Genomic DNA, 26,325 nt, shown 5'->3' on the forward strand with positions numbered 1-26,325 from the left:
GTGTCAAGACCGACCCCTGCGCAACACCACTAGTCACCAGCAGCATCATTTATGCTCACTCTGCCTCCTCCCAGTCAGCAAAACTTCATTCCATGCTAGTATCTTTCCTGTAATGTTATGGGTTCTTGTCAAACAGTTTGTATGAAGTGGCTGTATTTGAGAATGTATAACTGCGGAGCTCTGCAAGTTAGGCAACATCAATGGAAATAAATCAGTCATTAGTCACATAAGAATACTAGAAATATTCTTAATTCCAACCTCCTCACATTGTTATTTTAAAATGATTCACTGGTTTTTCAAATGTTTGAATTTCACCTTTTACTTTAATTTTAATTTGGTAGAGTATAATCAGTTTAATATGGAAAGCTTTTGGGGACATGATATAACAAGTTCTTAATTGGACAAGAATTGATTGTTTCATATAAATTTAATACGTCTCTGTTTTGTAGTTAGTGACAAAGTCATCATGCTACTTGCTGATCAAGAGAAATCTGACCACGTGTTTTGGTGTCAAATAGGCCAAAAGACTTCTTCCAGGCTTCAGATTGGAAAGTGATAAATGTGCAGTATAATCTTTGTAGTATTTTGTTCCCTAGACTGATCAGAGGTGAAAGAAATATCAATTGTTAAGTAATCATTTTAAAAATTAAATTGAAGAAGTGATAGCACATCATCCCCAAAGCAATTCTTTTAAATCTATAATTTAGAACTAAATTTCAACAGGCAAGATTTATTTCCCTTATCTATGATAAATGATAGTTCATATAGTACTGTCTTAGGCATACATGATTTTTTTAAAAATCCTATAAAGTAAAGATGCTTTCAAAAATGAAGTTTCTAATTATCTAAAAAAAATTACTATAAAGAACAGCAAACTGCAAGAGTTCTCCAGGCCTTCAATGGACAAACTACTTCTCGTTTGAGCCAAAAATTTCAAATTTTGACTTGTCGGTTCAGAGTACTTGCTACCATTGTTCAACACCCCAGTACTTGTGTTTTTGTGCATAGGCAATCTTTTGGCTTTGTTTCCACTTTTGAAGAATTACTTTTTGCAGCCACTCTTCCCTGATGACCACTTCTGACAAGACTTCTGCAAAGTCCAGAGGGATATACAGTACTTGGGTTCCAGTGGTTTTTGTGAGTTTAGAGCGGAGAGCAGTGGAAATCAGAAGTCCATTCTGATTTGGAAAGGACGTCAGTTTGATGCAGGATGATCACTTTGCGTCTTGTTGCTATGCTCAGTTTTGCCATGGAGTAAGGATCGATAATTTGAGGTTAAACTCAATCTGCTGCACCTTCACCTTTTAGTTTTGTTGTCCTTCATGTTTGATTCCTTCCACATCAGTTATCAGTTCAGTTCATTCAGCCCATTGTCATTGATCATTAGCACCTGTTTGTTATCTTTGTTTAATCATGCACTGGGCTCTATGCCTACAAAGTAGTTAAGTTTTAATGTCATATAGATCAAACAGTTAATTTTTTTGGAAAATGAATGTTTGGAATTCTAAAATTTTCTCTTTTCTACTGACACACTAATACAAAAGGAAAAAAAACACAGCTGAAGCAAAATTTATGTATATTAAAAAAAATCAGAGTGCCAAAGACTTTTGCACAATACTGTATATTTTTTAAAAAAAAGTTAGTTCCTGTTGAACTATTAATTTTACAAGTCCTTCCCAGCTTATGAATGTCTAACATCTGTACAGCCTGAACCTACGTCTGAGCATTTGGGAGCAACTGGACCTAGTGGTTTGGCTGCTGCAATTGCCTTCTGCCACATGGGAACTTGGTTCGTGGCTGCATTTCCGACTTGCGAACTATTAAGGGTATAAACAGTTTATGGGAGCTGGATATTCTGTAACCTGATGGGGTGGGGTGGGGTGTTGCGTTGAGGGGCAACGTGTGTGTGTGTGTGTCTGTGTCTGTGTTGTTGTTGAGAAAACTATGGATAGCAGAGATCAGTCAGTTTTCGGTAGTGATGATAAAATGTGCTGGCAGTGTCTTTACTGCTGCAGATACCAGGTAACTGTTTTAGTAATAGTGAATCTCTAATGAAGTTCAAAGCTGCTGGCTCTCCTTATAACTTATCTATATGACATTAATATTGACTGCAGTTATAAATTGATTACCCAAGCTGGACATGCAGGAGGTACTAAAGTTATAAGGCAGTATATGATGCTGACAGAGTTGAAGCCTGGGTGGAGAATAAAATTTCCAATTTGTTTGGATCCAGAGCTAGACCCATTGGCTTTTCAGTACTTGTATTTTAGGTGATCACCTTAACATCACTTTTGCAACATGGTTAATTATGTAAATATTGCACTTGTTCTGTGATCAAGCGATTTATGAAGCTAACTTGCAGGTGCAGAAAGTGGTGTAGAAGATGAATTGTATGTATTGCCTTTATTACAAAATGTTTAGTGAGGATGTAACAATGTCTTGCTACAATAATATGGGACCTTAGTGAGATCAGAACCTGGAGTATTGTTACTGTTTTGGTCTCCTTGCCTGAAAAAAAGGATATGAGTGATTTGGAAGGAATATGAAGATTCTTTAAATTGGTTCCTTGGTTAATAGATTTATAGTGTCAGCAAGTGTATTAGGCCTTTATTTTCCACATTTTAGAAGGATCAAAGAAGATCTTGCAGGGACATGGGGAGATAATTTTTCCAGATAGTTTTTTTAAATATCATGATCCCGTGATCCAGGTGTCACGGACTCAGGAAAAAGTGGTCACAATTTATGACTGAAGTAACAAAGCTCTTCACGGAAAGGATGGTGAATCTGAGATTCTGTACCCTGGAGGGTTGTGGCTACTGTTACCGAGTTCATTCCAGATCAAGATTGACAGATTGCAGGAAAATGGAACTAGGGCTTAAAGGGTTTAAGGTGCCAGCTGGCTTGCTTCTGTACGTTTATACTCTTGTGTTGAGATCACAAAGAGTAGCCGGCAGATTAAAGGCTATTTAAGTGAAAGAACCTTGTGTGGCTTGTTGCCAAGCAGCCAACAACAATACTTTGAATGCTTCAAATATCCTTAATTCCAAGTTCCTATTAATAGATAAGTTTCACATTTTTTCTCAATGTTTGGATTTTACTTTTTAATTTTGGTACAGTATAAACAGGTGTATATGGAAAGGTGGAAGGTTTTTAGGGCAAATATTTTGTTGCTCTGACATTCCTAATGTAACAGTTGCAGAAATGGAATTCTCAATAGTTCTTTTTCTTCAAGACCCAAGTGAAAGGTAGGAACTTAATTTTCTTTCACTTGTGTTTGATGTTGGCTGGTGTTTTTGCAGTTGGTGGCAGAGATTACGCTTGATGATTAGGAGTAAATTGTCCTCGCATTTTTAGGGGTAAAGACAGTTAATTCAAGATTCCTGATAGTACACATGTGCAAAGGAGAATGAAATGATTTACTCCATGTCCAATGTAATACAAAACAAATAGGATGAAGAATGCAATAATCAAAACACAAAATATAAATTCCCATGATAACTTTGGTATTTTGTACATTGGTGATGAGTGTTGACAGGAGAGATTACAGACAGCTTTTCCTATTTGTCCATGCCAGCCAAGGTACTTCCCTGAGCAGTATCCAATTTGCCTGCTATTGGCCTACACCAGGGGTTGGCAACCTTTACCACTGTAAGAGCCATATGGACCCGTTTCCCACAGAAAAGAAAACACTGGGAGCCACAAAACCCATTTGACATTTAAAATGAAATAACACTGCATACAACGTTTTTTTTTTGCCTTTATGCTATGTATAAACAAACTATAATGTGTTGCATTTATGAAATCAATGAACTCCTGCAGAGAAAACGAAATTACATTTCTGCATGCAACAAAAACATTTTGAATTCCGAAAAAAAGACGTTGGGTTGAAGGTTACTCCATAGTTAGCTTACCTTGGATTGAAAAATTAAAAGAAAGCGTGCACTGGCGGGTGTCAGGCATTGGCAGTGGTGACGTATATTAGTAGCAATAAAAAACACGTAGCGGTGTGCTACACGCAGCGCTAAAATAACGACACGGAGTCGGTAAACTGCAGTCAAAGATAACTTTATTCGAACTAAACAGCCTTGCTTTTAAGCCTCCCTCAACCCTCCCCACCCCCCCATGGGCACGGATGCTCCAAAAGATACATACTCACAAACCCCTGTAGGTTATCTCCCTTAGCCGGAACGCTGGCTAATTGTGAGCCGGTTCGGATGTGCCAGGAAATGGGTCGCCACAACATTTTATTTAGATTGTACAAGATCACCATAATCTTCAAATTTAGAATTACATTTCAAAAACTAACAAACTAACATAAAATACATTTTAATTAAATACTCATCATTTATTTTCCAAAGCCACAGGGAGCCGCAGCACAGAGATGAAAGAGCCGCAGGTTGCCGACCCCTGGAGTAGGGGAACACTTTGCATCTAGTGATTATAATGCAATTAGTTTCAAGGTAATTATGGAAATTGGTAGGTCTGGTCCTTGGGTTGAGATTCTAAATTGGAGAAAGGCCATTTTTGATGGTATCAGAAAGGATTTGTCAGAAGTTGATAGGGGTAGATTTTTTTCTGGCAAAGGTGTACTTGGTTAAGTGGGAGACCTTCAAAAGTGAAATTTTAAGAGTAGAGTTTTATGTTACTGTCAGAATAAAAGGCAAGGGTTAATGGGTTTATGGAACCTTCTCTTTTTGAGAGATATTAATGCCCTGGTTGAGAAAAATTAGGTGTTAAATAGGTATGAGCAGGAACAAATGAGGTACTTGAGTGTAAGAAATGCAAGAGAATACTTAAGAATATCCAGAGGGCTAAAAAAAGACATGAGGTTGCTCTAATAAACAAAGTGAAGGGGAATTCTAAGGGTATCTACAGATACATTAACAGTAAAAGGATAATAGATTAAATTGGTTCTCTGGTAGGTCAGAGTGGTAATCTATGTGTGGAGCTGAAAGAGAGAGGGAGATTGTACATGGATATTTTTGCATCTGTATTTACTTGGCAGATGAACACAGTCTATAGATGTGAGGAAATGCTGCAGCGAGGTAATGGACCCAGGAGAAGTGTTTGCTGACTTGAAACAAATTTAGGGTGGATAAATCCCCAGAACCTGACAAGGTACTCCTTCGACCCTGTGGGAGGCGAGTGCAGAAATTGCAGGGATCCCAACAGAAATATTTAAAGCATCTTTAGCCACAGGTGAGGTACCAGAGGATTGGAGAATAGCTAATGTTTCTTTAAGAAAAGCTGTAAGAATAAGCCAGGAAATTATAGACTGAGCCTGACATCAGTAGTAGGAAAGTGATTGGAAGGTATTCCAAGATGCTGGAGAGACACACACAGACACAGTCCCTTGCCCTCGCCCTCCCCCTCCCGCACACCACTCGTTCCAAGTCCATCTGCTTGATGCAGGCAATCAGTATCTACAGCTGGACACTGCATCTGTATAGTCACCAGGAACATTGGAGATGCTTATGGTTTCTTGACAATTACAAATTCTGACTGTGTTTCAAGAATAGTGAATCTCCTACGAGGTTACTGGTCCAGAGATCAATGTTCAAAACTGCTGGTTTCACTTGCTGCAAGTAAACTAGGTAGGGTTTACTGCGATTGTAATGGAAACCTTATTTCCCAGGCCTTGCATGCAGAAGATAGCAGTTATAATGCTGTGTATTGTATTGAAGATTGAACAGAGAATGGAATTAGTGGTTTGGTTCCCAAAATGAAACCATCTTTTTATTGTTCATTTCAGTTTGTAGGTGAACTCAGTAGCATGTGGTGAGTCACATGAATGTTGCACTTGTGTGGTGACTGAGAGAGGAGGTGAAAAACATTTATACATATCATAAACAAAAATGAGTAGGAACCAATCTTTTTAAGCTGCAGCCAGAAGAGCATTGGATTCCTATAGTCATTGCAGTCCATCTCTCCAAATCTAATTCTAATCAAACTAACAAGCAACAGATTCTGAAGGTGCTTTTCTGTTACCAAAAATATTATCAGAGTTTTAGAAATTAGACTAAAAATATTGAGACTGTCCCATTAACTGGAATTTTGTTTGTGGAACAAATCATTCTGCTTTGAGGATGACTGTTAGATATCATTATGTTGGCATATGGTAACTAACCAATTGCAGAAATGTCATTGTGCTTAATGATTAGGGTTCATCTGGTAGAGCATGGTATTCTTGTTCGTGGATTGCCTGAGCATTGCATTAAAGGGACGTTTGAATAATCATTATTTTGTCTGACTGAGTTGTGATTGTAGGATTGCTTGGTATTTATCATTAAGGGGGAATCCTGGGTCTTGTATCATGAAAGCCTTATTGTTTTATTAAAAAATAAGCATGGTCACCTTTTTTGCAACTTGCTGTTACAGTCAATATGGTTAGGTAGATGTTAAGATTAGTAAATTGTTCAATGAAACTTGCATAAAGTTTTTTTTTTCTGAACATCATTCTTTGGATTCGAAGTTCTTGTTTTGGGAATTGATAACCTCTGAATTGCAATGAAACTTTGAACGCTCAACAATTCAAAAATCAGGGAAAATTCAGGAATCACAATCTCCCTGGGTGGAGCAGTAGCAAATTAAATTTAAATCAGGTAAATATGACTTAATGCACTTTGAGAGGTCAAATTCTGGTAACACATAAAATAAATGCTGGAGACCTAAGAAGCATTGATGTGACCTCGGGGTTCAAGTTCGTATCTCCCTGGTAGTAATGGTGCATGTAATGGGGTGGTGAAAAATGCATTGGTACGGATGCTTGCCTTTATAGGCTGAGATATTGTGTTGGGGCATCATGTTCCCACAATGTACAAAACATTGCTTAGATTGTGCTCAGTATTGTGTACCATGCTAGTCACTACACTACAGGAAGGATGTGGTAGCAACGAGTGCAGATTCAAATGGATGTTGTCTAGAATGGAGTGCTGAAATTCTAAGGAGATTGAATAGATTGTCAGAATATAGGTGAGAGGTTATAAAACATAGCTTCTAGAGGTGTATAAAATCATGAAGATTGCAGATGTGATATAGTCAAAATCATTTCCCTAGGAGCAGAAGTATCTCTGACTAGAGGGCACATTCAGATTCAGATTCAGTTTATTGTCATTTAGAAACTACAAATGCAATGCAGTTAAAAAATGAGACAGCGTTCCTCCAGAATGATATCACAAAAGCACATGACAAAACAGGCTACACCAGAAAATCCACATAACGTTTGGCAATCCCCAATCCAGAGTCCGGAGAGGCTGCTGCATATTAATATCGCGCTACCATCTTAGCGCATTCCCTGGAAAGGAGCTCCAAATCCACCAAACAAAACAAGACCAAAAACTAAAGCTACAAGACCTGCACAAAACCACATAGTCACAACATACAGTTACAACAGTGCAAACAATAGCATAATTGATAAAAAAAAAAACAGACCATGGGCACAGTAAAAATAGTCCAAAGATGTTAAAAGACTATAAGTTCAAAAGAAACCACCACACAGTTTCCACAAGTCCCCAGGGAAATCTGACAGACTCGCCAGCCCAGGCGGCAGAAGGGAATACCCCCACTATGTACTTCCACAGCGCTGCCCGACAGCCTCGCAGACGCAGCACACAATGAAAGCTCCGTCGAACCCAGCCTCGCAGGCACAGCATACAGTGAAAGCGACCTGACTGCAGCAGACTCCGAGTCCGTTGAACCTCCGAGCCGCCGACCATCCCCTCCGGCTCAGCTTCTCCGAGCACCATCCTCTGCCGAGTGTATTAAGACGCCCCCACAAACGACCATTAGCAAAGCGACCCCAAGGACTGGGGGCCTGTTCTTGAAAGGGGGGAAATTTAAAGGAGATCTGTGGAGCCAGTTTTTCTACACCTGGTGGTGAATACCTGAAGTGAGTTGCCAGAGGTCCTGTGGAGGCAGATATATTTACAACTTTTAAAAGACATTTGGATTGGTATTTGGTGTTGGGGGCAAAGAGCATAGAAATAAATAGCATTAGCATCAATAAGCATCTCAATCAGCATGGACATGGTGGAGAGAAAGGGCCCATTTCTGGTCTGGAGACATAATTGTTGAAATTCGCAGGAACATTTGTAGAATTACTGCAGGTAACTCAATTTGCTAGAATATATTAATATTAGAAGTCCTGTTTAGTGTATTTGATTAAGGTCATACCTTGGTTGCTATATTGTGTACTTCACAATGTCACTTCTCCAGATCATGTGACATAGGGTTTCTAAATTCACAGTGAAGTCTATGATGCTCTTATGGAATTAGATTCCATGCCAGTGTTTGCTTTCAGTAAAAAAAAACTGCACCTAGTACTGAAGTCACATAGGACTGCAATTTTTCTCTTAAGAGGTGAAAAGTAGCACACCATATAGAACTGCTGGCATCCTATTCCTAATATTTCAACATGCTTCTCATTTGTGAAGATCAAAATTGGTTTTTGCTAATCTTGTATTATTGTAGTAAATAAAAATGGCAATTTGTATTATGTAGAGCATAAATTGGCACTTAGAGTATATTGTACATTTCCAGTGGCTGAATAGTAAATTTTCTGTGCTTCGGAACTTGAAGGGCTGTGTTTTGAGTTGTTTTTATCTTGTTATTTTTGCAGGCTACAGAACTGGGTAAAAAGGGAAAGGAAAATAAACATCCAATGTACAGAAGATTGGTACACACACCTATAGACGTTGCCAGCATACAGGAGGTGGGTAGTAAATGATTAGTTGAAAGCATTGTATCTTTGGAAGTTCTTCACCTGAATAATAGAGCTAGGAATCATAGGCTTCGTTAGCATGGAGAGATTACAGAAATTGGGATTGTATTTAAGTGGAGAAGATTGAAGGGAAATTTGGTTTTACAGATTATAACGGTTTTGATAAATGGAGAAAAACTGATTCCAGTGGCAGAGCTCGAAGTTCAGACCACAGATTTGTCTTGATTGTCAAAAAAAAGACCATAGGAACGGAATTAGGTCATTTAGCCCATCAGGCCCACTCCGCTATTCAATGATGGCCGATCCTTTCCCCCCTTCCTCAGCCCCATTCCTCGGTTTTCTCCCCGTAACCTTTGATGCCATCTGGACAACACAAACACCTATGTCAGAATGCTGATAATAGACTGTAACTCGGCATTTAAAACCATCATTCCCACGATCCTGATTGAGAAGTTGCAGAACCTGGGCCTCTGTACCTCCCTCTGTAATTGGATCCTTGACTTCCTAAGTGGAAGACCACATTCTGTGTGAATTGGTGATAACATATCCTCCTCGCTGAAGATCAACACTGGAGCATCTTGGGTGTGTGCTTTGCCCACTGCTGTACTCTCTATATACATATGACTGTGTGGCTAGGCGTAGCTCAAATGCCATCTATAAATTTGCTGACGGTACTACCATTGTTGGTAGAATATCAGGTGGTGACAAGAGGACATACAGGAGTGAGCTGCCAACTGGTGGAGTGGTGCCACAGCAACAACCTGGCACTCAACGTCAGTAAGACGAAAGAGCTCATTGTGGACCTCAGGAAGGGTAAGACAAAGGAAGACATACCAATCCTCATAGAGGGATCAGAAGCAGAGAGAGCGAGCAGCTTCAAGTTCCTGAGTGTCAGAATCTCTGAGGATCTAACCTGGTCCCAACATATCAATGTAGTTGTAAAGAAGCTAAGCAAGCAGCTATACTTTATTAGGAGTTTGAAGAGATTTGGCATATCACCAAATACACTCAAAAACTTAAATAGTTGTACCATGGAGAGCATTCTGACAGGCTGCATTACTCTCTGGTACGGAGTGGCTACTGCACAGGACTGGAAGAAGCTACAGGAGGTTGTAAATCTAGTCAGTTCCATCTTGAGCACTTCCCTACAAAGTACCCAGGACATCTTTAGGGAGCGGTGTCACAGAAATGCAGCGTCCATTATTAAGGACCTCTTGCAGCCAGGGCATGCCCTTTTCTCACTGTTACCATCAGGTAAGAGATACAGAAGCCTGAAGGCACACACTTAGCGATTTAGGAACAGCTTCTTCCCCTCTACCATCTGATTCCTAAATGGACATTGAATCCTTGGACACTACCTCACTTATTTTTAATATACAGTATTTATTTTTGTGTATTTTAAAAATCTGTTCAATATATGTAATTGATTTACTTGTTTAATATTATTTTTTTTTCTTGGCTTAATTATTTATTACATTGGACTGCTTCTGCTAAATTAACAAGTTTCACGTCACGTGCTGGTGATAATAAACCTGATTCTGATTCTTCCATAGTGAAGGCTGATGCAAAATACTCATTTGTACCATCTGCCACCTCCTTGTCCCCCGTTATTATTTCTCGAGCCTCATTTTCCAGTGGTCCTATATCCACTCTTATCTCTTATTTTCTATATACTTGAAAAGGCTTGTTCTATCCACCTTGATGTTGTTTGCTAGCTTGCTTTCATATTTCACCTTTTCCCTCCTAATGATCACGTTTTCCTTCCTAATGATTCTTTTTAGTTGCTCTCTATAGATTTTTAAAAGCTTCCCAATCCTTCATCTTCCAGCTAATTTTTGCTTTGTTGTATGCCCTCTTTGGCTTTTACATTAGCTTTGATGTCCAATGTCAACCGCAATTGTACTATTTTTACCATTTGAATATTTCTTCATTTTTGGAATACATCTATCCTGCATCTTCCTCATTTTCCCCAGAAACTTAAGCCGTTGCTGCTCTCCTGTCATCCTTGCCAGTATTTCCTTCCAATTTACACTAGCTAACTCCACTCTCATACCACTGTAATTTCCTTTACTCCACTGAAATACTGTTATGTCAGACTTTACTTTTTTCCCTATCAAATTTCAAGTTACACTCAATAATATTGCGCACCCTGCCTCCTAAGGGTTTCTTTACCTTAAGCTCCTGAATTGCCTCATTATATAATGCCAAATTCAGTATAGCTGATTCCCTAGTATGCTCACAACAAATTGCTCTAAAAAACCATCTCGTAGGCATTAAACAAACTTGTTCTCTTGAGATCCATTACCAACCTGATTTTCCCAATTGACCTGCATGTTGAAATCTCCCATGACTATCATAATATGAAATGTATATTTGACATGCCTTTTCTATTTCCTGTTGTAATCTCTGGTGCACATCCCAGCTACTGTTGGGAGGCCTATATATAACTGCCATCAGGGTCCTTTTACCCTTGCACTTTCTTAACTTAACACACAAGGATTCAACATCTTCTGATCCAATGTCACATCTTTCTATTGATTTGATGCCATTCTTTACCAGCAGAGCCATGCCATCCCCTCTGCATACTTTCCAATCCCACTGATACAATGTGTAACCTTGGACATTCAGCTCCCAGCTACAACCATCCTTCAGCCACAATGCTTTGATGACTACAACATCATACCTGACAGTCTGTAATAGTGCAACAAGATCATCCAGTTTATTACTTATACTCTGTGCATTGAGATATAACACCTTGAGTGTTGCATTTGCTACCCTTTTTTGATTCTGCATCTGGAATGCACCGATACGCACCCTGCTGGCCGTAATTTTGTCCTATCATCTGCCTGCCCTCCTTGACAGTCTGATCGCTACCTTTTGCTTTTTTTTTGCAATCTGTCCTATTGAGTCCCTTCACTCCAGTTCCCATCCACCTGCCAAATTAGCTTAAGCCCTTCCCAGCAGCTCTAACAAACCTGCCCGTGAGAAAATTGGTCCCCCTTGGGTTCAGATGCAACCCATCCCTTTTGTATGGGTCATACCTCTCCAAGAACCTGAAGCCCTGCCCCCTGCACCAGCTTCTCAGCCACGCATTTATCTGCCAAATCATCCTGTTTCTACCCTCACTGGCATGTGGCACAGGTAACAATGCAGAAATTACCATCCTGGAGGTCCTGCTTTTTAGCTTTGTACCTAACTCTCTAAATGTTGTCTTCATGACCTCCTTTGCTTTTCCTTCCTATGTCATTAGTACCAATATGTACCAAGACATCTAGCTATTCTCCCTCCACAAAATGTTATGGACTCAGTCCAAGATGTCCTTGACCCTGGTACCTGGGAGGCAACATAGATAATGCAGCTAAATATGTGGCTAAGGAGATGTTGCAGGAGGGAGGGCTTCATGTTTCTGGACAATTGGGCTTTGTTCCAGGGAAGGTGGGACCTGTTCCAATGGGATGATTTGCACCTGAACCTGGAGGGTGCTAACAACCTTGTAGGTAGGTTAGCTAGTGCTGCTCTGGGGTGGGTTTAAACTAGATTTGCAGGGGGAGGGGAACCAAAGGGTTAGAGCAGATAGTGACATGGAGGAGGATAAAGGTCATGTGAAGACTGCATGTATGGACAGAAATCAAAGGTTTGTATATGATAGAAATGTTCTCAGGTGCCAAACTGAAGAGACAGGAAGAGGCGGCGGCTCACAAATAGAGTAAGCTAGGAGACAGCGTGTGCGGGAGGATAGACAGGTGATAGAGAAAGAATGTGCTCAGACCGAAGGTTTGAGATCTGACTATTTTAACGCAAGGAGTGTTGTGAACAAAGTGGATGAGCTTAGAGCGTGGATCAGTACTTGGAGACATGATGTAGTGGCCATTACTAAAACTTGGCTGGCTCAGGGACAGGAATGGTTACTTCAAGTGCCAGGTTTTAGATGTTTCAGAAAGGATGGGAAGGGAGGTAAAAGTGGTGGGGGTGTGGCACTGTTGATCAGGGATAGTGTCACGGCTGCAGAAAAGGTGGGCGCCATGGAGGGATTGTCTACAGAGTCTCTGTGGGTGGAAGTTAGGAACAGGAAGGGTCAGTAATTTTTCTGGGTCTTTTTTATAGGCCGCCCAGTAGTGACAGGGATATCGAGGAGCAGATAGGGAAATAGATGTTGGAAAGGTGTAATAAGAACAGAGTTGTCATGATAGGAGATTTTAATTTCCCAAATATAGATTGGCATCTCCTTTAGATGGGGTGGAGTTTGTTAGGTGTGTTCAGGAAGGTTTCTTGACACAGTATGTAGATAAGCCTACAAGAGCAGAGGCTGTACTTGATTTGGTATTGGGAAATGAACCTGGTCAGGTGTCAGACCTCTCAGTGGGAGAGCATTTTGGAGATAGTGATCATAATTCTGTCTCCTTTACCATAGTATTGGAGAGAGATGGGAACAGACAAGTTAGAAAAGTGTTACAAAAGGTTCAGAAAGCTGGGTAATGTTGGAGATCTAGAAGATTATAAGGCTAACAGGAAGGATCTTAAGAGGGAAATTAGAAGAGCCAGAAGGGGCCATGAGAAGGCCTTGGCAGGAAGGATTAAGGAAAACCCCAAGGCATTCTACAAGTATGTGAAGAGCAGGAGGATAAGACTTGAAAGAATAGGACCTATCAAGTGTGAAAGGGGGAAAGAGTGTATGGAACCAGAGGAAATAACAGAAGTACTTAATGAATACTTTGCTTCAGTATTCAGTATGGAAAAGGATATTGGTGATAGTAGTGTCGACTTGTATCAGACTGAAAAGCTTGAGCATATATATATTAAGAAAGAGGATGTGCTGGAGCATTTGGAAAGCATCAAGTTGGATAAGTTACCAGGCCTGGATGAGATGTACCCCAGGATACTGTGGGAGGTGAGGGAGGAGATTGCTGGTGATGATCTTTGCATCATTAATGGGGACAGGAGAGGTTCCGGAGGATTGGAGGGTTGTGAATGTTGTTCCTTTATTCAAAAAAGGGAGTAGAAATAGACCAGGAAATTATAGACCAATGAGTCTTACCTCAGTAGTTGGTCAGTTGATGGAGAAGATCCTGAGAGGCAGGATTTATGAACATTTGGAGAAGTATAATATGATTAGGAATAGTCAGCATGGCTTTGTCAAGGGCAGGTGGTGCCTTAGGAGCCTGATTGAATTTTTTGATGATGTGACTAAATACATTGATGAGAGGTGACCTGATAGAGATGTATAAGATGATGAGAGGCATTGATTGTGTGGATAATCAGAGGCTTTTTCCTAGGGCTGAAATGGTTGCCGCAAGAGAACATAGGTTTAAGGTGTTGGAGTAGGTACAGAGGAGATGTCAGGGGTAACTTTTTTTTTACTCAGAGAGTGGTGAGTGTGTGGAATGGGCTGCCAGCAACGGTGGTAGAGACGGATACGATAGGGTCTTTTAAGAGACTTTTGGATAGGTACACGGAGGTTAGAAAAGTAGAGGGCTACGGATCAGCCTAGTAATTTCTAGGGTAGGGACATGTTTGGCACAACTTTGTGGTCCAAAGGGCCTGTATTGTCCTGTAGGTTTTCTATGTTTCTTTACCATTCAGGTGTCCCATTCACACCTACAGAATCTCTTGCCTGTTCGTCTGATTATTGAGTCCCTTGTCACTATTGCTTCCCTCTTTTCCTTTGTACCATGGACCCATGCTCATTGCCAGTAAACTGGGTCTCTGTGGTGTTCCCTTGGGAGGTCATTTTGTCCCGCCCCTCTCCCCCACTGCCCCACGACAGTATTCAAAAAGGTGTACTTATTACTAAAGGGAATGGCCATAGAGGTGCTCTGTGCTAACTGCCTATCCACCTTCCCATTCCTTCTGACTGTCACCCAGCTACCTGCCTCCGGCAGCTTGGGGGTACTACTTCCCTGTACTACAATCAATGGTCTCACTCCAGTATAAGCCAAAAGTCATCCAGCTGCTGCTCCAGATCTCTAACAGTGTCTTCAAGGAGCTGCAGCTGATGTACTTCACGTGATGTAGTTCCCTGGGAGATGTTGGTCTCCCGGGACTCCAACATCCAGCATGAAGAGCACACAACGGCCATTTAAACTACACTAAGTACCCCTGACACAGTAAGAAAAAGGGAAAACTTAACAGAAACTTACCCGGACAACTTGCCCAGCTGTCAGCGGAAGCATGGAAAAAGGAAGATTTTGTGTACATTGCACAATTTTCAGAGATGGAGGAGGAAGATGCACTTAAAATTTGAAAAAAAAATGTGGTTACTAAATATTTTAAATTAAAAACAAAATACTCAGCAGGTCAGGCCTCTTCTGTTGGAAGAGAAATCAATTCATTTGAATTCTGACAAAAAGTCTCTGATTTTTCGGTTGAGCTCTGACCAGTGATCAATCGAGACATCAGAAGTTTGAAGAGGGGATTTCTCTCAGGTCCACTGACCTGATCATGGCAGCATGATTGAGCTCCAGCCAGCAACCAGTCGGAATCTGGGGCTGATTAGTAAGAGCAATCTAAAGGAAGGCAGGCGGCAAACACTGCAGCCATCGCAGCGGCTATCGGAGTGGACAGTTAGATTGGTCATCTTGAATTTTTAGCTCTTTGAGGCTTCTGAGAAAGGCTTCAGTCAGAAAAAGCAATAAGAAAAGCTCTAGGTAATTTTTTTCCACTTCCCTTTATATCTGCTCAATTAGGGCAGTGGAAATGCCAGGCAGGGTAGTTGAGTGCTCCTCTTGCGGGATGTGGGAAGGCAGAGTAACCGCCAGTGTCCCTGGTGACTGCGAGAAATGCATCTAGCTGCAGCTTCTAACCAACTGCGTTAAGGAGTGGGGCTGGAATGGGAGGCTGAAGGGGTGATAGGTAGGACCTGTAGAGGGGTTGTTACACCCAAGATGCAGGAAACTGGCTGACAGTCAGGAAGGAGAAAGGGTTTGAGCTGGTGCATAGTACCCCTGTGGCCATCCCCCTCAACACCAGGTATACGACTTTGGATACTGTTGAGGAGGGATGACCTAACAGAGAAAGGTCACAGCGGTCAAATCTCTGGCACTGAGTCTGCCTGTATAACTCAGAAGGTGAGAGAGGATGGCAGATGGAATTTAATGCAGACAAGTGCAAGGTTTTGCACTTCGGTAGGACCAACCAGGACAGATCTTACACAGTCATCATTAGGGCACTGGGGAGTGTGGTAGAACAAAAGAATCTGGGAATACAAGTCCATCATTCGTTGAAATTGGTGTCACAGATCGATAGGATCATAAAAAAAGCTTTTGGCACATTGGCCTTCATAAGTCAATGTAGTGAGTACAGGAGATGGGATGATATGTTGAAGTTGTATAAGATATGGTGAAGCTTAATTTGGAGTTAATGTGCAGCTTTGGTCAACTGCCTACAGGAAAGAAGTAAACAAATTTGAACCAATCCGATTAGGACTGTATTCTTAAAACATAGAAGATTAAGAGGAAATTTGAAAGGGGTGTACAAATTATGAGGGGTATAAATGGGGTAAATGCAAGCAGCTTTTTCTACTGAGTTTGGGTGGGACTACAACCAGAGGTCATGGTTTAAGGGTGAAAGCTGGAAAGTTTAAGGGGAACATGAGAGGAAAGTTCTTCACTCAGATGGTCATGAGAGTGTGAAATGAGCTACCAGCATACAAGCTCGATTTCAACATTCAAGAGAAGTTTGGATAAGTACATGGTTAGTGGGGTTTGGGGGGGGGGGTCCTGCTACAGGTTGATGGGAGTAGACAGTTTAAATAGGTTTGCTGTGGACTAGATGGGCCGAAGATGTCTGTGCTGTACTTGAATATGATTCTAAGTGTTCATTCTGTTTTGCCTCCCACAGAGATGATTTAACGTGCTGAGTGTTTCTAGCGTTTTCTGTTTTTACTTTCCAAATAAATTTCTGATACAAGTGGGGGAAGGAATATAAGGTTAAATAGATGAATTTTTTCTCTTTTTAGAGCAGCTTGTGGTAAAGCCCCCTAGAGAACAGGCAATTTTAGATTTGATGTTTTGCAATGAGGCAGGCCAGATTAGGGAACTTGAGGTGATGGAACCATTAGGAGACAGTGACTCTAACGTGAGAGAATTCATCCTGATCTTTGACAAGAAGAAGCTGAAATTGGATATAATTGTATTACAATTGAGTAAAAGTAACTTCAAAGATATGAGGAGGATCTGTCTAAAGTTGATTAGAAGGGAATTGTAGCTGAGAAGACAGTGGGGCAGCAATAGCAGGAGTTTCTGGGAGTGGTAATTTTAGGAAACCCAGGAGAATTTCATCCCAGGGAAGAAGAAACCTGCTTAGAGAAGGGATGAGCAACTTTGGCTAACCAAGTAAGTCTGAGACAGTATGAAACCTAAAGAAGAGACGTACAATATGGCAAAGGTTAGTGGGAAACCAAAAAAAAGCAACTAAGAAAGTAGTGACACACAGACTCCCATCTTTTTTTCTTCAGTCCTGCTGAAGGGTCTCAGCCCAAAACATCGACTGCAGCTTTCATTAATGAGCAGGATGAAGGAACTGATGGCATTGTGGTCAAGTTTGCAGAGAATATCCAGATATATAAGGGCATAGATCATATTGCAGAGGCCAAGAGTCTGCAGAAGTTCTTGGGACGGGTTGGGAGAATGGGCAAAGGAGTGGCAGATGGAATTCAGCTTGGGGATTATGTGCTTTGGTATGAAGAGTACATGCATAACACAACATTGTGGGCAGAAGGGCCAGTAATGAGCTGTAGATTGCTGACCCAAGAATGATCCCAGGAATCAAAAGGTTAACAAGAGCATTTGACGGGCTCAATGGAGTTCAGAAAGATTGAGAGGGGGAATCTCATTGAATCCTTACAGGTACTGAAATGCCTGGATAGAGTGGACTAGGAGAGTCTAGGATCATTAGGGCACAGGCTCAGAATAAAGAGACATCCCTTTAGAACTGAAGAGAATTACTTCTGTCAGAGGGTGGTGAATCTGTGGAATTCCTTTCCACAGATGTCCATTGAAATCGGATGTATTTAAAGAACAAAGAACAATACAGCACAGTACAGGCCATTTGGCCCACAGTGTTGTGCGACCCTTAAACCCTGCCCCCCATATAACTCTCCACCTTAAATTCCTCCATATACCTGTTTAGTAGCCTCTTAAATTCCACTAGTTATCTGCCTCCACCACTGACTCAGGCAGTGCATTCCACACACCAACCACTCTCTGAGTAAAAAACCTTCCTCTGATATCCCCCTTTGAACTTTTCTCCCTTTACCTTAAAGCCATGTCCTCTTGTATTGAGCAGAGGTGCCCTGGGGAAGAGGTGCTGGCTGTCCACTCTATCTATTCTTCTTAACATCTTGTATACCTCTATCAAGTCTCCTCTCATCCTCCTCTCTAGAGAGTAAAACCCCAGCTCCATCAATCTCTGATCATAATGCATACTCTCTAAACCAGGCAGCATCCTAGTAAATCTCCTCTGTACCCTTTACAATGCTTCCACATCCTTCCAGAACTGGACACAGTACTCCGTGTGGCCTAACCAGAGTTTTATAGAGCTGCATCATTGCCCCGTGACTCTTAAACTCTATCCCTTAGAAAGCTAACACTCCATAAGCTTTCTTAACTATCCCATCTACTTGTGAGGCAACTTTCAGGGATCTGTGAACATGTATCCCCAGATCCCTCTACTCCTCCACACTACCAAGTATCCTGCCATTTGCGTTGTACTCTGCCTTGGAGTTTGTCCTTCCAAAGTGTACCACCTCACACTTCTCCGGGTTGAACTCCATCTGTCACTTCTCAGCCTACTTCTGCATCCTGTCAATGTCTCTCTGCAATCTTCGACAATCCTCTACACTATCCACAATACCACCAACCTTTGTGTCGTCTGCAAACTTGCCAACCCACCCTTCTACCCCCAAATCCAGTCGTTAATAAAAATCACAAAAAGTAGAGATCCCAGAACCGATCCTTGTGGGACACCACTAGTCACAACCCTCCAATCCAAATGTACTCCCTCCACCACGACCCACTGCTTTCTGCAGGCAAGCCAATTTTGAATCCACCTGGCCAAACTTCCCTGGATCCCATGCCTTCTGACTTTCTGAATAAGCCTCCCATGTGGAACCTTATCAAATGCCTTACTAAAATCCATGTAGATCACATCCACTGCACTACCCTCATCTATATGCCTGGTCACCTCCTCAAAGAACTCCTATCAGGCTTGTTAGACACGATCTGCCCTTTACAAAGCCATGCTGACTGTCCCTGATCAGACCATGAATCTCTAAATGCCCATAGATCCTATCTCTAAGAATCTTTTCCAACAGCTTTCCCACCACAGGCGTAAGGCTCACTGGTCTATAATTACTCGGACTATCCCTACTACCTTTTTTGAACAAGGGGACAACATTCGCCTCCCTCCAATCCTCCGGTACCATTGCCGTGGACAACAAGGACCTAAAGATCCTAGCCAGAGGCTCAACAATCTTTTCCCTCGTCTCGTGGAGCAAACTGGGGAATATTCCGTCAGGCCCCAGGGACTTACCTGTCCAAATGTATTTTAACAACTCCAACACCTCCTTTCCCTTCATATCAACATGCTCCAGAACATCAACATCACTCATATTGTCCTCACCATCACCAAGTTCCCTCTCATTGGTGAATACCAAAGAGAAGTATTCATTGAGGACCTTGCTCACTTCCATAGCCTACAGGCACATCTTCCCACCCTTATCTCTAATCGGTCCTACCTTCACTCCTGTCAATCTTTTGTTCTTCACATTATTGAAGAATGCCTCTGGGTTTTCCTTTACCCTACTCGCCAAGGCCTTCTCATGCCCTCTTCTTGCTCTCCTCAGCCCCTTCTTAAGCTCCTTTCTTGCTACCCTCTATTCCTCAATAGACTCATCTGATCCTTGCTTCCTAAACCTTACGTATGCTGCCTTCTTCCACCTGACTAGATTCTCCACCTCACTTGTCACCCATGGTTCCTTCACCCTACCATTCTTTTTCTTTCTCACTGGGACAAATTTATCCCTAACATCCTGCAAGAGATCCTTGAACATCGACCACATGTCCATAGTACATTTCCCTGCAAAAGCATCATCCCAATGCACACCCGCAAGTTCCAGCCTTATAGCTTCATAATTTGCCCTTCCCCAATTAAAAATTCTCCTGTCCTCTCTGATTCTGTCCTTTTCCATGATAATGTTAAAGGCCAGGGAGCAGTGGGCACTGTCCCCCAGATGCTCCTGTGACCTGACCCGGTTCATTACCTAATACTAGATCTAGTATGGCATTCCCTCTGGTCGGCCTGTCAACGTACTGTAACAGGAGTCTGTCCTGGATGCACTTGACAATCTCTGCCCTGTCTAAACCATTGGAACTAATCAGGTGCCACTCAATATTAGGGAAGTTAAAGTCACCCATGATGATAACTTTGTTATTTTTGCACCTTTCCAAAATCGGCCTCCCAATCTGCTCCTCGGCATCCCTGCTGCAACCGGTATCCCTGCTTTAAGGCAGAGGATGATGGGTTCTAGATTTGTAACTGGTTTAAGGTTGTGGGAGAATGGGGTTGAGAAGAAAAAAATCAGCCCTATTTAAATGACGGAACATGCTCGATGGGCCAAATGACCTAATTCTACTCCTATAAACTTTTTCTCTGGACTAAGTGGATACAGGAACAATGTGCAGATTATAGCCTATTGTATTGAGTAGTTTGATCTTGAGCAGCTGTCTCCAGGATTCCGGTTTTGATGTTGCTTAGCTATGCAGTCCACCATCATAAAGTAAAGTTCTAAAATTGCAGTAGGCAAAGCTCAATGTTTCAAAGTTGAAACGTAGGATGGAATAGGTTTCCCTCAATATCAATACAGATAAGTTTGTAATCCCTTTGTACAAAACAGGTTTTGGTTTACTTATCATGCTAAATCAATAATGCTTTAGTGCTCAAATGATGTCTTTAAAATTGTTTTAATTTCTTTTCTAGAAATTGAACGAAAACAAATACAAAAGTTTTGACGAGTTTAAAGCCGATGCCCAATTGCTTCTTCACAATACCATACTTTTCTATGGAGGTGAGATTATTCTTATATGCACTTAATTACTAATTAATTATTCTGCTTATTTGCATTGCAGTAGGTAGTTAATATTATTGGAATTAACCCACAATTCAATTCAAATTAGATGAACAGCATTCTAGTCCATCTGAATCCATGACAAAGTGGTTTTTCCTTTGTGCTTGCTCTCTATTATCAGGGAAGGAATGAAGCTAGTTTTGGAAGGTGGGTGTCATCTTTAGCTACTCATGTGTTCTAGCTGCTGTTCTGATAGTCATGCCAGGTTAGCTTTTGGGCCATCATTTGACAGCAATCCACTTTTTTTTCGAAAATTTTTAGTGCATCATCTTCCTTCATCTCAGGAGGAATCTGAATAACATGAAAATTTAATTTTGATTTTAGATATGTCATGGTGGAAAATAACGTATGCTTGTATTTTTCTGCTTATTTTCAAGTGTTCTATTTTTTGTCAAATAAGAGTTACATTTTCATGAAGAATAAAAAATGACTCATTGGTACAATAGTGTAGAGCATTTAATATTGAATGGAGAATGGATTCATAGTTTGGGAAAAATATCCCAGTTGGCAAGTGTTGAAATTTTTTTTTTAAACTGCTCCAGCATCTGTGGACACCAAAGGAATTGTTGACATTTTGGGTCAAGTCACAGCATCAGGGCCCGACCCAAACATTGACCACCTCTCTTTGCTTCTGCAGATGTTCCTAGAACAGTTTGTGTTTTTTTTTGCTCCAGATTCTAGTATCTGTAATTTGTTTTCATAGTTACAGAGCACTACAGCACAGAAAAGGGCCTTCCGGCTACTATTCTATCAAATCCCTCTCTGATTCTCCTATGCTCCAAGGAATAAAATCCTAACCTATGTAACCTTTCCCTATAACTCGCGTCCTCAAATCCTGGCAACATCCGTGTAAATTTCCCCTGTACTCCTTATAACTCCTGTCCTCAATACTTTGATTTATGAAGGCCAATGTGCCAAAGCTTTCTTTACAACCTTATCTACTTATGGCACCACTTTCAAGGAAAAATAGATCTGTATTATCAGATCCCTCTGTTCTACCATACTCCTCAGTGACCTACCATTCACTGTGTAGGTCGTACCCTGGCTTGTCTTCCCAAAATGTGACCCCTCATACTTGCCTGCATTAATTTCCAGCCCATTTTTCCAGCTGGTCCAGATCTTGCTGCCAGCTTTGATAGCCCATTTCGCTGTCCCTTACATCTCCAGTCCTGGTGTCAGTCACAAATGTCTTGATCTGGTGTGCTGAAACTTGCTGCTTTCTGTTTGTTTTGTAAATTTACATTGTGGCTTCATATGTAGCTGTTTATAACTCTGTCAACCCATCAGTTTTCTTTCTTTTATTTTGGTGCTCTGTATATTCACATTATTATAAATGATAACTTGCTATTTCAAACAAAATTCTCTTCGGGCTATGGTGATCTCTCTAATGAAGGCTTCCTTATTTCCTTCATGCTTTCCTGTTTCATTCCAGAAGTCCCTTAAATGGTGACTGTAATCCATATGGAGCCCCAGACTCATTTATTACTGTTTTAAAATCCATTCGTTTTTTAATTATAGAAAGTAATTTTGGTTCTTCAGGTTTTTTTTCTTTTGTGTTCCTTTTCCTCTTAATATGCTTGCCTTCTAATTTGGATTCCCTCTTTTTTAAATGCTGATTTATAGGAAGGAAAATACTTCGTAAGTTTTCCACAGCATTTTAATGTATAGTTACTGTTAATATGCTGAGAGCTATGATAACCAAATTGCTTGGTATTGCTCCCAAAGTAGAAAAGTTATTGAGAACACTAGGTGAGCTTCTCAACTAATGGATTGTTTCATGTACACTAGAATAGGCAAGAATTCAGATGACTTAACAATTCAGTTCCAAAATTAATGTTGGCCTAAACTTTGTGTTTGAATCTCTGGACCTGTAGTTTGTCTCTTGAGGCAAGAATGCCTCATTGGTCAGTTCTTTTTTTCTAATTTCTTCCAGTCATTTGGCTAACTTTTCCATTGTAAGAAATATTGTATCGTGTTACTATAAGTAGTATAATTTTTGAATTGCCTCTCTCTTTTGGCAGCTGATAGTGACCAGGCAGAAGTAGCCAGGGCTCTGTTCAAAGACACTTGCCATGAGGTAAGCTGTAAAATATGAAGCAATTTAATAAAACAATAAATTTCTTGCCAAACTCAGTAGCTATACTTGGACCAATTTCTGTCAAGACAGTTATGGTACACAGCCACAAATCCTAGAATCCATCAGTGCTTATGCTAATGTAAAAACTGTATTTGAACTCATTTTTGCCAACATTCTCATCTACAGTTCATTATCTATCTGCGTGCAGTCAGAGGCATGGTTTTAATTATTCAGAGACGTTTTAACTTATAGAACACATTGGATTTGGATGAGTGGCTGTCTAGAGCTTTTCTAATTCTACTTAATTGTACTTTAACTGGCTTTTCTTTAAAACTATTGTGAGATTAGGCACTTGAAATCCAACTGAGTCTTACAGGGCTCATGGTAGAAGTTAGTATGATACCATTTAATGTTCTAATTACCATTGTACTGTAGATTGGGGTCATTTGTAGCTGAAGTCCAAGATGCTGTTTCATATTTTAACAGAACTCAGTGTATAATTTGAAGCTTGTATTGGTCAATCAGTATACAAGTTAACATGACAGTAGTGGTTGAATCTCACCTACCTATTTATTCCTGAAGTTCAAGGCTGAGAAATGATGAAAAGTGTCATAAAAATTGACCAGCTTACTGTAAGAATGCCATGCCCTGAATTATTTCATAATATAATGTATTTATACCAGATAGTCTTGTACAATCATCAGGCTTAAACCTGTGGAAAATAAAATTGAACCAAACATTTTAGAATTTTAGGTGGGGGGAGTTATTTTTTTTTTAACAAATTTTCCTCTTAATAATACTGAATTATCACAAGACCGTAAGACATGGGTGAAGAATTAGGCCATTCAGCCATCGAGTCCACTCTGCCATTTCACCATGGCTGTTCTCAGATTCCATTCAACCCCATACACCTGCCCCCTCAACATATCCCATGATGCCCCGACCAATCAGGAATTTATCAACTTCTGCTTTAAATACACCCACAATCTTGGCCTCTACTCACCACTCTTTGGGCTAAAAAAAAAATTCCTTCTGTTCTAAAAGATTGCCCCTGTTCAACCACAATCTAACTTCAAAGTTCAAAATATATTTATTGTCAAAGTACGTATATGTTATACAACCTTGAGATTCATCTGCTAACAGGCAGCCTCTAAACAAAGAAACCCTGTATATAAATAAGTAACACCCAATGTGCAGAGAATTTTTTAAAAAAGATATGTCCATAAGAAACCAAAAAAGACCCATAAAAAGACTGTCAAACACCCAATGTGTAATGAAAAAAACACATAATGCAAACAGTAACTGCAAGCAAATAGTGTTTCTGATCTGATGAAAGAATAGTTCTCACATTGACTCTTGAATTGCATTGTTAAAGAATGTTCGAAGTTGTCAGATCGGCAGTGTCTCTGGGGAGTGAAGAATACCTCAGAAATATAGATCTGCTTCCCTCTCCGTGGAGACTATTGCCCACTAAAGCTTAAAAAAAAATCTTAACAAAATTGCAGCTGTTGTGCTTTACAATTATAGTGTTACTAGACTTAATTAGTAGTATTACCCAGCTTAATTTTATGTTCAATGATACTTTTATTTCAACTCCTCTTACATTTTCTGCCTCCCCTTTCCAAGGTGGATATCATTGTACCTTGGTTAATTTGAGTTGTAAAGTATTGAAATAAGACCATAAGTCTGCTCCACCGTTCAGTCATGGGCTGATCCAATTCTTCCAATCATCCCCACTCCCCCTTTCACCCCCTACCCTTTGATGCCCTGGCTGATCAAGAACCTATCTATCTCTGGCTTAAATACACCCAATGACTTGTCTCCACTGTCGCTCGTAGCAACAGATTCCACAGATTTACCACACTTAGACTAAAGTAACTTCTCTGCAACTCAGTTCTAAAAGGACGTCCTTCAATCCTGAAGCCATGCCCTCTTGTCCTAGAATGCCCTACCATGGGAAATAACTTTGCCATATCTAATCTGTTCTGGCCTTTTAACATTCAGAATGTTTCTGGGATCCCCCCTCCCCCTCCTTATTCTCCTGAACTCCAGGGAATAAGCTGCCAGACATTCTTCATATGGTAACCCTTTCATTCCTGGAATCATTCTCGTGAATCTTCTCTGAACCCTCTCCAATGTCAGTATATCCTTTCTAAAATAAGGAGCCGGAAACTGCACACAATACTCCAAGCGCGGTCTCACAAGTGCCTTGTAGAGCCTCAACCTCACATCCCTGCTCTTATATTCTATACTTCTAGAAATGAATGCCAATGTTGCATCTGCCTTCTTCACAACCAAGTCAACCTGGAGGTTAACCTTTAGGGTATCTTGCACAAGGACTCCCAAGTCCCTTTGCATTTCTGCATTTTGAATTCTCTCCCCATCGAAATAATAGTCTGCCCATTTATTTCTTCCACCATTTTAATACAATTTATTATGCATTGATATTGGTTTATTAGTGTCACATGAAAAGTGTCATAGTGAAAAGCTTGTATTGCATACTGTTCATTCAGATCAAATCATAATGTAGTGCATTGACTAGAATAAGATAAAATAAATTTTCAAACATTTAAATGTTAGCAAAGTTCGATCAAGAATTTTCTTCATAATTAACTTAAAATTAAAGTAAGATTTTCTTAAACACGAGATTCTGCAGATGCTGGAAATCCAGAGCATCACACACAAAATGCTGTAGGAACTCAGAAGGTCAGGCGGCATCTATGGAAAAGAATAAAGAGTTGATGATTCGGGCGAAGACCTTTCTACGGGACTGGAAAGGAAGAGGGAAAATACCAAAATAAGAACGTGTGGGGACAGGAAGGAATACAAGCTAAAAGGTGATGGGTAAAGCTAGGTGGGGGAGGGAGGCTGAAGAAAGAAGCTGGGAGGTGATGGGTGGAAAAGATAGAAGGTTGCCAAAAAAGAAATTTGATGGGACAGGAGAATTAAATGTGGAAGAAGGGGGAGTAGGGTCACTGGAGGAGGTTGTAGGCAGGTGAGGACAAAAGATGAGAGACTAGAGCTAGGGAATTGAAGAGGGCAGGGGAAGATTGCCAGAAGTTAGAGAAACTGATGTTTCATGCCATCAGGTCGGGGGCTACTTTATTTTCTTTTCTAACATTTTCAATAAAATGTTGTATAATATATAATTAAGGCAAAATAGCATTTTAATAATTTTGAAGCTCAGCACAGTTATTAAGGGTAAGTATCTTAAGGAAGAGAAGAATATTTACATAAAATAATTATTAACAGAGGTTCTCCTGCATCTTGTGTTTCAGTCTCATTTTTTTGTATGTTTTGATGCGAAAATAGTTATTGAAAAAATACTTAATTAAAATTGTACGAAATATTCAGTGGGCAGTCTATATTTATTTTCTCACTCTCCAAAAATGCTATCTGACCACCAAA

At 40.5% G+C, this 26,325-nt stretch overlaps 1 protein-coding gene across 4 annotated transcripts in view; it reads left to right on the forward strand.

The window, feature by feature from the left end:
• Window positions 1–26,325, forward strand: part of zmynd11 (zinc finger, MYND-type containing 11) — a 174,152-nt gene that overhangs the window by 112,556 nt on the left and 35,271 nt on the right. For all 4 annotated transcript variants that reach the window (XM_059971896.1, XM_059971895.1, XM_059971897.1 and 1 more), the window contains 3 exons: window positions 8,618–8,710; window positions 20,693–20,780; window positions 22,862–22,917. In XM_059971896.1, coding sequence (XP_059827879.1) covers window positions 8,618–8,710; window positions 20,693–20,780; window positions 22,862–22,917 — 237 coding nt within the window. The remainder of the gene's footprint in view (window positions 1–8,617; window positions 8,711–20,692; window positions 20,781–22,861; window positions 22,918–26,325) is intronic.

The sequence above is a fragment of the Hypanus sabinus genome, chromosome 6, assembly GCF_030144855.1.
Source record: "Hypanus sabinus isolate sHypSab1 chromosome 6, sHypSab1.hap1, whole genome shotgun sequence".
In the NCBI taxonomy this organism is placed as follows: Eukaryota; Metazoa; Chordata; class Chondrichthyes; order Myliobatiformes; family Dasyatidae; genus Hypanus; species Hypanus sabinus.